The sequence below is a fragment of the Prionailurus viverrinus genome, chromosome D1, assembly GCF_022837055.1.
Source record: "Prionailurus viverrinus isolate Anna chromosome D1, UM_Priviv_1.0, whole genome shotgun sequence".
Classification (NCBI taxonomy): Eukaryota; Metazoa; Chordata; class Mammalia; order Carnivora; family Felidae; genus Prionailurus; species Prionailurus viverrinus.
In genome coordinates this window covers 89,274,867-89,289,750 of record NC_062570.1, presented here as the reverse complement: position 1 = coordinate 89,289,750, position 14,884 = coordinate 89,274,867, and the positions used below count along the sequence as shown (strand labels likewise).

Below are 14,884 nucleotides of genomic sequence, written 5' to 3'. Positions count from 1 at the left end.
TTCAGTTTGAGTAATCCTCCACAGAAGGAACTCAGCCAATCTGAAAACCTGTTTTAAAACAAACCATAGGGAAAAGGCAAAGAAGGAGATGAGAGGGCGATGCAAACACTTTCCAGTGAAAGTGGGCACAAAGGGCAAAAAAAAAACAAAAACAAAAAAACCCTCAACGAGATCGAACACAATGTTTACATATTTCCACTCTCGCAGTCCTAACGTGGTGAATTACCCACATATCCAAGCAAGTATTAACAGCCTTCCCCTACAGGCTGGGATATACAACTTTTAAGCAGATTTAATTTGATCAGATAACTCCTTCAGATATGCTTCCTTAAACCCAAAACAAAGGGACTGTTTAGTAAATCGCGGGTGATGAAGGTGACTGACTCTCACGCCATCAATAAAACAGCATAAATCAAGTTAAAACACAAAAATGTAAGGTTCAGTTGAGAAAAGCGGATGGACTGGTATGCGTGCATTACGATCCCAGCTGTATGAAAACAATCTTATCCAAAGGTGGATAGGAACAAGAAAGAAACACGTAAAAGTAAAAACAGCTTCCGTGTCATGCTTGAGTTGTCACCACGTCCCTGAGACAAGAGAACAAGAAAAACTCTTCTAAAAAGACTTCCAAAACGGCACTACTTCTCCCCAGGTAAGCAAAACAGAGAAGCAGATGGACAAAAATTATAGGCGGTAGCAGCCGATGCATACAGGGCACTGACAACCGTAATCGCCCACCTCCCCACATGAGGTCACCAACTTCTAGAGACAGGAGACAATCGACACACAAGCGAGTGCCCGTCACTCAGGAAGACCAGAGACGTTTCTGCAAACAAATCGCCATCGGAAAGCACAGTGATTCATTCTCCTTACTGGTGATGGGGGGATTCTCTGGGTTGTCGGACGCCCCGGGACTGTCTTGGTCCTGGGTCGGGTAGGCAGTTGGAAGGTGGGTGTGGAAAATGCTGTAGCCTCCCGAAGTGCTTCTTTCACTGGACGATCCACTGCTCACGTCGTCGTCAGTGGGGTTGCTGGGGTAGATGTCTTCAGGGTTAGTTCTGTATTCACCCGTCTGGGTATAGCGGGTGCCATCACGGTTAACAATGGCTGGGAGAAAGAGAAGGCACTCTCAGAACTTGACAGCCGACATTTTCTGAGTTTAAGCAAGACTGTGGATTATCATGTAAGACAGTGACTTCAAAGCTATTTTTCTTTGTGATGAAGCAAAACAATACTTAACTACCTAGCTAGATGGGTGGGGGGAGTAGGTGATGCACTAAGAAAGTGCACCCTCCCGTGCCCACCCCCGCCTCTTAGAAATGGGGCGGGAGAAAGAGGGTGTGTTTGGACGTGTCCATGTTTGAATCCCAGCTTTGTGTGCCTCTCGACAAAGCTGGTACCGGGCTTCATTTCACTTCTGTCATTTGTAAAATGGGAAAAGTACTACTTTCTGTTATGAGCACTATAAGATGCACTGTATGTAAAGTGCTTAGCATAGTATCCAAAATTTAGCTGGTCTCAAAAAAAAAATGATAATTTCCCCACTGGTCCCTATTCTCCCTTCTCAAGGACATGTAAAATTTGTTGCTATTGATTCCAACTGTTTCTAGAAAGGATTGGAAGCAGGAGCAAAGAGGTTAGTAGTCCCAACAGGGAATATATATTTGCAAATCCATGAAGAATCAATGCCCCCTTCTTTCTAAGGGGCGAATGTTGTCAGTCTTCATGAGCCCCTACTCTGGTTAAGACATCAGCATGCCTCCGGGCGCCCGGTTAAGCGTCCGACTTCAGCCAGGTCACGATCTCGCGGTCCGTGAGTTCGAGCCCCGCGTCAGGCTCTGGGCTGATGGCTCAGAGCCTGGAGCCTGTTTCCGATTCTGTGTCTCCCTCTCTCTCTGCCCCTCCCCCGTTCATGCTCTGTCTCTCTCTGTCCCAAAAATAAATAAAAAAACGTTGAAAAAAAAATTAAAAAAAAAAAAAGACATCAGCATGCCTCAACAGTGACAGAGCCCTTGCCCGTCCTCTGTGACATTCAAACTTGAATTTGAGAAGCACAGAGGCATATAAAGCTCAAAATCTTTGATTTCAACAAGGCAATGCCTAGAATAGACAGGAGGAGAAAATGCAAGAATGATTTCCTTCATTGTTCCCCTGAAAAAGACTGGCTGCCTTTGTCAAGTCTGGCCCACTCACCGCACAAGTGTGCATTTAGCTGAAATTATTTTCTGCTATATTGCACTGGACTAAATATTCCTTTTGCCCACCTATCTGGCTTGCCCAAGTGGAACTATCAGTAAAACATACATTAAAAAATATTCCAAAGTCTCGAACAGCCCGATAATCTCTGCAAATGACGATTTGATCAGAAAATATGACGCAACTCGGATAGGTCTGGACTTTGAAAGGCATTGGTGAGCACCAAGGAAGTGGGACGTTTATTGAACGTGACTATGGGCCAAGCACACATTAGACATATTACCTTTCTTCACTTTCTTTTCAAATCTCACCTGTTGTTCCATTATCCAGATGAGAAGACTGAGGCTCAGAGACAGTAAGTCCTTCCTTTAAGATCACCCAGGTGGTAAGGAACTAGACCGAGCCTGACTGAGACAGCACATCTCACCGTGAGGGCCTCCCTTTCCTTCCCTGAGGCACAGGTCAGGGACAATTTTTTATATAACAGTGCGGGGCTGGATGGGCATGGCCAGGAAGAATTCTCAGCCCTCTGCCACTGCCACCACTGTTCCCTTGTACACTGAGGGGTCTGGTCCTTAGGAGGCAGAAACCAGGCCTCCTCAACATTATGACACTTCCCCAAAAAATGAGGTTCAGAGGCCAGAAGGTCAGGGTTAATAAGTTGACCGCTCTGAAAATTTTGGTTGAGATTTTCTGTTCTCATACAGTGCCAGACGCCTACTTCTTGGGGGTAACCAAGATGAGTTTAGGTGGGTGTGGTATAAATAATGTTGAAACCCCTACCAGGAAATCTATGCCCTTTATAATTATCTTTCATACTACCATTAAACAAAATTTAGGGGGCTGGAATGCCTCTCCCCCTAAGACTTACTAATCCTCTTCTATGAGAAAGAACACAGCTCAGACTCAGAACCTTCAGCAGCTAGAATTTAAGAACGCGACCTAATTTGTCCCACATTTTAAGTATATGTTTAAGGATACCTTCTACTTACGACCAAGAATTGGGTTTTCCATTTTCAGGCATTTTTTTTAAACGAACATAGTTTAAGTAGAAAAGAATGGGCCAATTAAACGCAAAATATCAAGGGAATGATCGTTCTGTGTACACAGAGGCGTCAAAAAGAAAGTGGTTTTCGAATGACTGCAGTTTGAGGAACAATGTGTTGGGGTCAACCAAGTTGTAGTTTCAAGCCACTGCAGGAGAAGGGGAAGGGCCAGTGAATCACAGCCAGTGTCCCTGGCCGAGGGAAACAGCTATTCTGCTCAAATGTGAAACACAGAAAATGCATCTGATCCCTTTCCCAAGAATGGAGAAACTCAATGAAGGTTCGAAGAGATACGTACTTATGGTAATTGGTCCTTCAAAGGCATTGGGCAGGTGTGTGACCGATGTACAATCTTCTCCAGGCGGAGCTGTGGGGTAGCAAAGAAAAAAGGCATGAGAACAGTAAAAACTATGCGCAGAACTGATTTCTGTTGGTTAGTATGGGGTTTTATCAAACATTTTCTGAAATAATTTTCTTTTTTTTTATTATTGAAATATAGATGACATACAATGTTACATTAGTTTTAGGTGTACAACATAGTGATTCAAGAAGTCTACATATTACTCAGCGCTCACCATGACATCTGTCACCTTTCAACGTTACTACAATGTTAGTTGTATTCCCTATACCATACCCTATATCATACTTCCCATCACCATGACTTACTTATTTTAGAACTGGAAGTTTGTACCTCTTAATTCCCCTTCCCCTGTTTCACCCATCCCCACCCATCCCCCACCCTTCTCCCCTCTGGCAACCATCAGTTTGTTCTCTGTATTTACGAGTCCGTTTCTGTTTGCGTGTTCGTTTGGTTTTTAGATTTCGCATATAAGTCAACTAAATAATTTTCTTTTTCTGAAACTTGATTAAGTTTCCTAGGAACTTCCCTGACCTTTGTGATGCATTTTCCATTTTTATTTACCTTCATACATTTTGGGAAGCTTACTTGTTCCTCTTTCCACCCTAACGGATTCATTCATTAAACAAACACATACGTATGTTCTCCATCAAGTGTTGCGGAAGGCTGGGGATATTATGGTAGATAAGATAGACATGTCCTTCTGGAATGAGGCATCGATTAGAAATTACTTCTTAAGTGTGTTATTATAGAAGTAATGTCGGGGGGGGGGTTGCTGGGGTGGCTCAGTTGGGTAAGCATTGATCTCAGCTCAGGTCATGATCTCACAGTTTGTGAGATGGAGTCCCGTGTCGGGCTCCGCACTGACGCACGGAGCCTGCTTAGGATCCTCTCTCTCCCTCCGTCTCTGCCCCTCCCGCACATGCACTTTCTCTCAAAATAAATAAGCATATAAATGAATAAAAGTAATATGGGAACAGTGTAAAAACATTTTTTAATAAAGAAGTGTGAACTATAATAAAATCATATGCGATCCCAATACTCTGCAGAAATGATGGAAACACAGGACAGACCAATATAATCAAATGTTTATCAACGTGACCAGCATGAGAATATATACATTAAAATAAGCACCAAGAATTTACCTGATAGAATCTACTCCTGAAATCATTGTTGCACTATATGCTAATTTGGATGTAAATTTAAAAAAATAAGTCAAAAAAAAGTTTTAAAACAAAAAAAAATATTCCAAAACAAACAAATCTTTAGTGGCTTCTTGATGCACAGATGTGTTGATTAACTTAGCTGGATCCTTAAGTGCCTACTCTGTCTAGACTTCTTCTCAACATATAGCTAATGAGGTAGGTTGTCCACCATTGGTCTAGGTGCCCAGACTATTTCCTGAGACCAGTGTGCTGCCATATCCCACCCGGGCACCCTGGCTTCTTTTTCTTTGTCCTCCATCTTATCTTCTACTTTCCCCTCTTCTTCAGGAATAAAGATTTCTGAATGTACCTTGGATACTCCTAACCACCTAGAGACATTACTAAGTAGCTCTCTGAGAACACTGTGTAAAGCCCACTGAAAATGCCCTGAAAATTCCACCCTGCATACCTAAGCCCTAAAAAAACAAGATCGAAGAATGCCTTAACCAGCTGTTCCATTTATGCCCGAATGCTCTATTTGGTAACTAGACTTTGTATTGAGCTCTAAAAACTCAGAGAACTTTGAACTGGCTGTGCTATTGTAGGAAGTTTGGATCCATTTGTGAATTATAGCTTTTATACTGTGTATGTGTATGTGTGTGTGTGTGTGTGTGTGTGTGTGTGTGTATGTGTGTGCGCACATGCACCTGTGCCCAAAATGGCAGCTTATTTGTTAGGTTGGTTTGTCCCTAGAGTTGTTTCTTAGAAAAGACAAAGAAAGAAAGGGATGGGTGGATGGATGGATGAATGGATGGATGGATGGATGGATGGAGGTAGGAAGACTGCTATCACTAGGAAGGCTGTTATAAATATTTTAAGTGTTCTGCCATAAATTAATGGGTACTCATAACATTGGACAGAAACATAAGTTGAACAAAACAAGGTTTGGTTGCTTCCCAACCCCCAGAAGCATCTTTTCCTACAGGTAAAGGGGATGCCTTTGTATGTTCAACTGGAAAAAAAACAAAACAGGTTTTAGGAAAAGCCATTCTTGTAAAGGCTAAGTAAAAAGATTTCTCAGAAGAGAGTCTCAGAGAAAGTCACCTCCTCAGTAAGGCTGTTCCTCACTGTCCAATGTCAGCCAGCCCTTTACCAATCCCCTACATACACCACCATCACACATTTGCTTGCAGCTCTTCTGGGTTCTTCTCTCTCAGATTATCTTGTTCATTTTACCTGATGGTTGTTCAGGGCACATCTCCCAACCCCTAATCCCTGCTCCATAGAAATATGTAAGTTCTACATGATGTGTAGTGACCTTAGCTATCTTGGGCAGAACATTTATGTGTGATCGGTCAGAAAGGCACTTAATAAATATTTGTTGAATGAACGAAAGAGGAAATACCAAGGTAATTTCTCACAGGCCCATTCTTCCAGGAAACACACCTGAGATGTTAACTCTCCAAATGGACTGCCATTATAAACAGGTCAAGAAATGTTTAGATCAACCCTGAATGGCAATGCCGTAAGAAATATTTTTTAAAAAGTTTTAGGGGCGCCTGGGTGGCGCAGTCGGTTAAGCGTCCGACTTCAGCCAGGTCACGATCTCGCGGTCCGTGAGTTCGAGCCCCGCGTCGGGCTCTGGGCTGATGGCTCAGAGCCTGGAGCCTGTTTCCCATTCTGTGTCTCCCTCTCTCTCTGCCCCTCCCCCGTTCATGCTCTGTCTCTCTCTGTCCCAAAAATAAAAAATAAAAAAAATAAAAATAAATAATAAAAAAAAAAGTTTTAGAAATATCAGTTCATTTATTCATTTTAAACATTACTCATGTGACGGGTTTTTTAAAAAGAGCAAAAAGATGAACACGTTCCTGTCTCTGCTTTTGAGGAATTCACAAGGTCATGGGGGACAATAACAATACTTCTTTAGATTTTTACAGCTTTCAAATAATCTTCCCAAGGATTTCCTCATCTGAAAATCAGGACAGATAGCCAACCTGGGAGATCTTGAAGAGTATCTGCCCTGTCTGTTGTGGTAACGCCACCAGAAACTGGCCGGACCTGTGAGATGTTTCTTTTTTTTAATTTTCAAAAATTTATTTATTTATTTTATTAGAGAGAGAGAGGGAGGGAGGGAGGGACGGAAGCCAGGAGGGAAGGAGGGAGGGAGGTAGCACTCAAGTGGGGGAGGGGGCAGAAAGAGAGAGAGAGAGAGAGAGAGAGAGAGAGAGAGAAGCTTAAACAGGCTCCACGCTCAGCATGGAGCCTGATACGAGGCTCGATCCCATGACTCTGGGATCATGACCACAGCCGAAAGCAAGAGTCAGGCAGTCCACTGACGGAGCCACCCAGGTGCCCCACAGATGCTTCTGGTACTGTCACTTGCTCAAATCCAGAAACAGCCTTGGATTATGACCTCTTAATGACAGGGATGGAACGACGTTCCCCAAATTCAAACACAACAGCACTGCCCTGGGAAGGAACTTCTAGGAGTTGGGTTGTAATAGACCGGGGCACGATGTAAAAAAAACACCAAGACAGTTTTGTAAATCATTAGAGCATTTGTTCAAACGGAGCCTCTTCATGCTCCAGTTCACCTTAACTTTTATAAAGAATATCAAATCTGCCGAGCACACTAGGATGAATGGTGACCCAAATGTGCAATTAATACCTTCACGCTCCCCTGTCAGACAGCAGAGCGTCACTGACAGTTTTTTATTCTGTTTAATGAGCACTGCACTGCTGGGAGAATCAGGCCTGGTGAGCCTTTCCTGAACCCAAGGGGTCGTTAGAAAGACTCTGGGGTGGGCTTCCTGGTGGGCTGCCTCTCTAAACTTTGCCTCCACTGCAGCAAAACAGCCAAGAGAAATGTTAATTATTCCATCCGGCCAATGACTCAGTGCCAGGTAGAAAGACATCCTCCTCAATGCCTGATAGACTCTAGATATCCAGTAAGTACTTGTTGAATGGATGAAAGAGCGAAGAGACAGAGGAATGTAGAATCTTCTCCTAAATCCCTCCTTCAAAAAAGAATGGGGTGTTTTACTGGAGGCAAACTTAAAAAATGGACCAACTCAAGTCAGTTCTCTGGGCTGTTAACACAAAAGTCACCATGCTTGTGCTGGGCCTTCCTGAGAGAGAAGGCAATAAAAATAAAAATCATGCAGCCTTCCCAGGGTCTGCCTTATTTTCATTTGTAACCCACAGGCCACCTTTTACAAAACTGCTGCTGAAACGGTAAGTACACGGAAGCGATCTGCTAAGATTGAGCTGGATTTGGTCCCTGTAGACCAAAAGGGTCTTGTGGGGGATCACATCATTGGGTCTTGACTAGCTGCTGGCAACTCTCCAGCTAAGCTGGATTCAAGGATCTTTCCAATGAGATCCCTGCATAGAACAGAAGGTTATCAAGACCCATAGTCCCCTTAGCCCCTCTTTCATCTGACTCTAAACCAAGACATTTAGACTTTCTCCTGAGATAAACAATCTTCTCCAGCTTCTTTCTTTTGTTTTGTTTTGTTTCATCGCTTCAACAAAATAACCTCCCAAGACAAGAAATATGGCCACTGGTTCTTTCTCACTCGACTTGCCCAGCAGAGTACTGGGTACATATAGTGGATCGATAAATACTCTTTTTCAAATTTAAAGGAAAACTGGGCCACCTGGGTAGCTCATTCGGTGAAGTGTCCCACTCTTGATTTCAGCTCAGGTCATGATCTCGAGGTTTGTGGGATCGAGCCCCACATCGGGCTCTGTGCTGACAGCTTGGAGCTTGCTTGAGATTGTCTGTCTCCCTCTCTCTCTGCCCCTCCCCAACTCGTGCCCTCTCTCTCTCTCAAAATAAATAAACATTTAAAAACAAAACAACAACCAAAAACTTAAAGAAAAACGTATAAAAGCAGCCTATCTACATTAAGTAAATTTGGGTAAGAGAAGAGGAAACCTTCCCCTTAACCTTGACTACTTTGCTACAACCATTTTCGTATGCACACACTCCCTGAACTTCTCCAACTTTTCAGCTGGACTACCGCCTCGCCCGCAAAGAAGAGGAAAGTTGATTAGTACTGTTCACTCCCTTCTCTGAGGATAGGCCCATCCTTACAGGCAAAAATAAGGGCAGGGAGAGAAGTCTCCGTAGTAACTTGTCTAGATGGCTGCAATTCCAGGCAATAAAACAGTGTGAGCTTCTAGCCTTTTGAGTTCAGGTTCTTTCCAGCAAGCGATACTAACTCGTCAAACAGGTGAGACAATGTGGATACGCAACAACACAATCTATGGCATACACTCACTTGACAAGATTCGGTGGGAGAAGAAACAGGCAGGACCCAGAGACTCTGGCGTATGCAGTCCCATGGCAGCCCTGTCCCATGTGACCAACCCCTTCGTCTAAAACACAACGTCTTCCCAAAGCCCTCTGGCAATAAAATAAGCTAGCTAGGCCACATGTGGCTTTGTGTCTATTTCTCCTTTATTTGCACGTGGGTTTTCTCACCATCGTGTCATCAGACGGACGGTGTGGGTTTGAGTGTGGGAACGGGGTATGGGCCACGTACTGTTTAGCCTCATTTGGACTCTCCTCTTTTTGGTTGAACTTCATTCGCACCCTTCGCTCATATACCAGGGAAGAGCAAACACTCTGCGGTCTTCTCCTCTGTGTTTTGAGTGTCCCTCCCACAGGCTTAGGGACCTGCATGTATTTGACATAATTTTACTGGCTTCACACATCCCGTTTCAACTATTCAACCCTGAAACTTTCTCTTTCTCCTAAAGTCTAGACTTCTCCTTCGACTTCCCACTCGGATCCCGACTGGTCATGCCACAGTGGGTGGCCGGAGAGTGAAAGCTACTGACGTAATCTCACAATTATTTCGATGCTTCCACTTGTACTTAAAAATCCATGCAGATTTGATATTCTACTGCCATATATGACATCTGTGTTTGTCTCATGCAAACAACGTCTTCAGTCATCGTATAATAATCTGTATTTGTCTCCGACAGATACTGTCTTTAACCACTGTCCAGCTAATTTAACCCAGCCCTCCTTCCCATCTTTAAGGAGAACCGATATGCCAGGAAGACGTGTTTATCGGGTTTATCTTGTGGTTCCATCTTCCTTTCACACAATCTAAAACCTTCCTAAGGGACAGAAGGCCCAGTCTGAGAAGTAAGTCATCGATCAATGTTTGATTGTCGGCATTCAAAATTTGACATTTACGTTTTTGACCCTTCTCAAAAGATGCTGAAAATACACGATGCATGGGATTTTTGAATTTTGCTGGAGCCTGAATTAGACTTATGAGCATGTTTCTAGGCCAGTGGTTGGAAGGAGGTCCCTTAGACAGGGAGAGGGGCCTGGCCAGCAGCCCAGCGTGCACGTCGTAGCTTGGCGCTCTTATTCTCCAGTTGTCAGGCTCTCAATTGTTGGGAAAGGAAACTCAAGAAGGTCAAAGGCTTACAGTATATCCTCCCAGCTTTCTCTAAGCCCCAACATATAATAAATACCTCTGAGCTAAGCCATTTGGCTCATACACCAACGCTCTCATTAGATTCATGTCACTTCTTTATTCAAAACCCCGCAATGACTTTCCATCACGTGAACCTAGTAAAATCCACATTCTTTATCATGGCCTATAGGGCCCTGTGTGATCTGGCCCCTGTCTACCCCCCTGACTTCATTCCTTGGCATTCTCGCTTCTGCTAGCGGGGCTTTATCCACCCTGGCCACCTTGGCGTCCTCAGAATAAGCCACCATGCTCCCCGACACCTGGCTTTGCACTGGCTGTCCCCACTGCCCCTGGCTTTCCTCCCTGACTCCAGCTGGGGCTCCCCCAAAAGCACCTCCTCACAGGCACCTTCCCTGGCCACCTTCTCAGACCAAAGCTCCCCTAGCACTCTGAAGCTTCCCGCTCTGCTTTCCTTTTTAGAGCACTCGCCACTCTCTCCCATCACTTAAGGTATTTACTATCTCTCTGTTTCCTGTTGGCCTCCCTGCCTAGAAAGTCAGCACCCTGGAGATAGGCATCTTGTCTCTGCTGTGGAGATACTCAGTGAGCATCTGTTATGTGAGGGGAAGCCACATGAACCACCCCCCCCTCCACTTCAGCCAAGACTGAGTTACTGTCAGCTACACTGCCGAAGGCCCGCATGCCCGAAGCAACCCCAAGCTCAGAGACATCCACTCGGAACCAACCTGAAGCATTAAAGCAGTACGTGTCATACTGGGAGGTGTTGGATGTGAGGATGTACACCCCGGTGTTGTTTGCGGCACAGATGGAGTTGGGGTGAATACGGGGGATCACCACGTGGCCTTCTATGAACCCGTACCTGCAAGAGACAAGCAAGAGGTCATCCACCTGCAAGGCGGCGACGGGGGTTTCAGAACACGCCATCACGTGACATCTCACACGCTGCACTGCCTCGTTCAATTCACCCCTGGGGACGGCAGACGTTTCAACAACTGAGTTGTACGAAATCCAAAAGCAACAGCAGAGGGAGAATGGAGGGGATCGACACCGCTGATTTTATTTAGAGCTCTATACAGAGCTTTAAAAAAGAAAGAGGCAGGAAGGAAAAACCTGTTTTCAGATAAAATCTGTGGGCAGCAGCAGCAAGTCCGTTCGAACAGGCGGTGGGAAGCCTGAGTCGCCAAAGAGGGAAGAACGATCACTTTATATGATGTGAGTTCCACTCCGGCTCTCCATCACCTTCCCATTTTCCAGGAAACACATCAAATCACCAGCCCCCAAAGGATGGGACGAGGTGGCTCTTCGCATCAGCCCGCAAATGTCAAAACTGCCTATTTCCCCCACCCCCACCCCTTCCTTCCCCGCCTCACCTTTTCCTGTGATTCCCTTGCTCCAGACTCCATTACTGCAAACACAAAGCCCTGTTTATATGCTAGGAACACAGTACATTTCGCCTCACGAGCATCCCAGGCATAATTTCATTGCCAGTGGAAGTAAATTGACTGTCATTAAAATGGGAGTAATAGTGATTAAGTAAGTAGATAGCGGTGCCTCATTTAGCTCGGGAATTTTCCAGAGGCAGCACAGTCAGAGAAGTGCATAAGGCCCCTCTGCCCCTACCAGGATGTTTCCAGGAGCAGGGGAGCAGGTCAGAGCTGGAGGCCCCTTTGGATACAATAGACAGCACCCGGGCCTCTTGGATCCGCATCGCAGAAGCTGAATACTCACTACAAAATCTGTCCGGAAGGGAAAATGCCTCAAAATGAGATGTGGGCTGAGAAGAGGGTGGCGGCGGGGCGGGGGAGGTAGGACAAAGAGGGTGAAGTTAAATCCAGCAAGTTTCTGAAACTGCAATGCTGGCTAAAACGCGCAGCGTAGATCCTTTTAATCTTTCCTGCCAGAGGCAACAGCACATAGCGCATAGCCCTGCAAGACCCACGGAAATGGCCATGAATTTGAAATGTCTAAGCACATAGAGCTCATTAGGTCTATGTTGCAACTGTAGCGCATGACTAATTCCCCATCTGAAAGGACAGACTGGTTTCTCCAAAGACTCCTGAGCTTGGTGGGCAGAGGGAGAGCAATTAAATGTTAACAAGTTTCCATATATCTGGGAAAGGCTACTAATCAGGGCGGGGCACACAGAAGAGAGCGGCTGCTAAGGTTTTATGGGAGCCTATGAGACTTGCCACCTGTCCTGTGGCAGATATCTGATTCATACCTACCGGAGCGAAATTATGGAAATGTGTTTTGCAACATTTAATACCTGCTCCGGGTGGAAGGATAGGTTTCTTAGGCCCCTTTGGTTTTTCTTTTTCTTTCTTTTTTATTTTTTTTTAAATTTTTTTTTCAACGTTTATTTATTTTTGGGACAGAGAGAGACAGAATATGAACGGGGGAGGGGCAGAGAGAGAGGGAGACACAGAATCAGAAACAGGCTCCAGGCTCTGAGCCATCAGCCCAGAGCCTGACGCGGGGCTCGAACTCCCGGACCTCGAGATCGTGACCTGGCTGAAGTCGGACGCTTAACCGACTGCGCCACCCAGGCGCCCCTCTTTTTTATTTTTAATTAAAAATTTTTGGGGGGTGTTTATTTATTTTTGAGAGAGAGAGAGAGACAGAGCGCGCACAGGGGAGGGGCAGAAAGAGAGGCAGACAGAGGATCCCAAGCAGGTTCTGTTCTGACAGTGCAGAGCCCCATGCGGGGCTCGAACTCACCAACTGTGAGATCATGACCTGAGCCGAGGTCGGATGCTTCACTGACAGAGCCACCCAGGCATCCCTGTTTCTTTCTTCCTTTCTTTCTTTTTCTTTCTTTCTTTCTTTCTTTCTTTCTTTCTTTCTTTCTTTCTTTTTCTTTCTTTCTTTCCTCTCTCTTTCCTTCCTCCCTCCTTTCTTTCTTTCTTTCTTTCTTTCTTTTCTTTCTTCCTTTTCTTTCTTTCTTTTTCTTTCTTTCTTTCCTCTCTTTCCTTCCTCCCTCCCTCCCTTCTTTCTCTTTCTTTCTTTCTTTCTTGTTTTAATTTACAATATTCTTTCTTGTTTTAATTTAATTAACAATATCCTTGGTGAGCCTACTCCCCACCCCACCCCCATCACATTCAGGAGATCTGTGTAATACTGACATTCTAGAATCTGCATTCCCCTTGTAAGTTATTCCTGAGGTGTTGCCACATCATTCCAACTGCCACTTTTATGCATCCCACCGTACATGAGCTGGGATGTTAAAATTTAAATGTGTGTATACTGCCCCAGCAGGTTGCTGTTCACAGGGAGGAAAGAAATGCTCAGCAAATCCATGCACCTTGCTTCGTCCCCCTTGCAGTCCGCCCTTGGGGAGGGTCATCAAATTCTGGCCCTGGGCTCAGGCGAAGAAGCAGGACTGGGATCTGGACTCCTCCCCACGCACACAATGTGGCCCCGGGGCCACTTCTTGAGCCTCGGCACTCCTCCGAGCCTCAGTGGCTTCATCCAGACACTGGAGTAATAGGATCGACCCAGGGTGCAGTCTGAGCATGGAGGGGACGTGGGCGAGTGGGGAGCAGGGCGCCCAACCCCTAAGTGCGCAACAGTTCGCCAGTGGGAGTGGGAAGAACCTCCCTCTTTTCAGCAGATGGGAACAGTTCTGTGTTTCCTAAGTATGTCTTGCCTGTGTTTCACAATCAAAATTCAGCTTCGTAAGTCTACTTTTTTAGGCTACTGGCCTAGCCAGGGCTGTATTTAAACAATTAGCCTGGGGGAACAGAATAAATGGATCTGCTAATTGGCCTTCCTTCATTGCAGCCTACAGCTGGGGTTTGGGAGTCAGCGAACCTTCTTCCTTCCTCCGCTTTCCCATTCTCCCAGACCTCGCTCAGAGCACGCGCAGATGTCTGCGCACATCTGCCCTTTCTGTCAGAGCAGCACTGCTCCGTAGCACTGTCTGCGATAATGGACATGTTCTATCATCTGCGTTGCCCAATAGAGCAGGTGCCAGTCATCCGTCCTAGCTGAGCACTTGAATGTCGACAGAGCCGCCGAAGCACCAGGGTTCAATGTTACTGAATTGCAGTGAGCCCGCCACACGTGGTGAGTGGCTACCTTATCGGTGCAGTTTTGGAGTCAAGACTTTCCTTTTCCTTTTCAACAGGAGAGTCTGGGCTCCCACTCCTAATGTGGGCGTTACCCTGTAGCCAAGGATGCGGACAGGCGTGCTTAACTCACATCTCATGGCTTGGATACAGACGTCTGCAGCTTGACTTTTACTTATTTATTTTTAATTTTTTTAAACATTTATTTATTTTTGAGACAGAGAGAGACAGAGCATGAACAGGGGAGGGGCAGAGAGAGAGGGAGACACAGAATCCGAAACAGGCTCCAGGCTCTGAGCGGTCAGCACAGAGCCCGACGCGGGGCTCGAACTCACGGACTGTGAGATCATGACCTGAGCCAAAGTCGGACGCTTAACCGACCAAGCCACCCAGGTGCCCCTGCAGCTTGACTTTTAAAAAGCAGCCTGTGTTTGTACGTGTGTGTATAATGAGAAAGAGGAAGCGTGTTACCTAATGACATACATTGCAAAAACAGGGGGAAGCTGCCGGCTGGGTGGAGACTTCAGAGCGGTTGTTCAGATTACCCAGAACTCTTCTAGTGAAAACAAACCAGACCAAACCACTTCACCGTGGTTGTCACCGCTGCTAG

General features: G+C 45.6%; 1 protein-coding gene across 18 annotated transcripts in view; it reads right to left on the bottom strand.

Moving 5' to 3' along the window:
* Positions 1–14,884, bottom strand: part of CD44 (CD44 molecule (Indian blood group)) — an 89,769-nt gene that overhangs the window by 38,219 nt on the left and 36,666 nt on the right. For all 18 annotated transcript variants that reach the window (XM_047824100.1, XM_047824101.1, XM_047824103.1 and 15 more), the window contains 3 exons: positions 10,933–11,066; positions 3,541–3,609; positions 874–1,107 (listed from right to left, as the gene is read on the bottom strand). In XM_047824100.1, the coding sequence (XP_047680056.1) occupies positions 874–1,107; positions 3,541–3,609; positions 10,933–11,066 (437 nt within the window). The remainder of the gene's footprint in view (positions 1–873; positions 1,108–3,540; positions 3,610–10,932; positions 11,067–14,884) is intronic.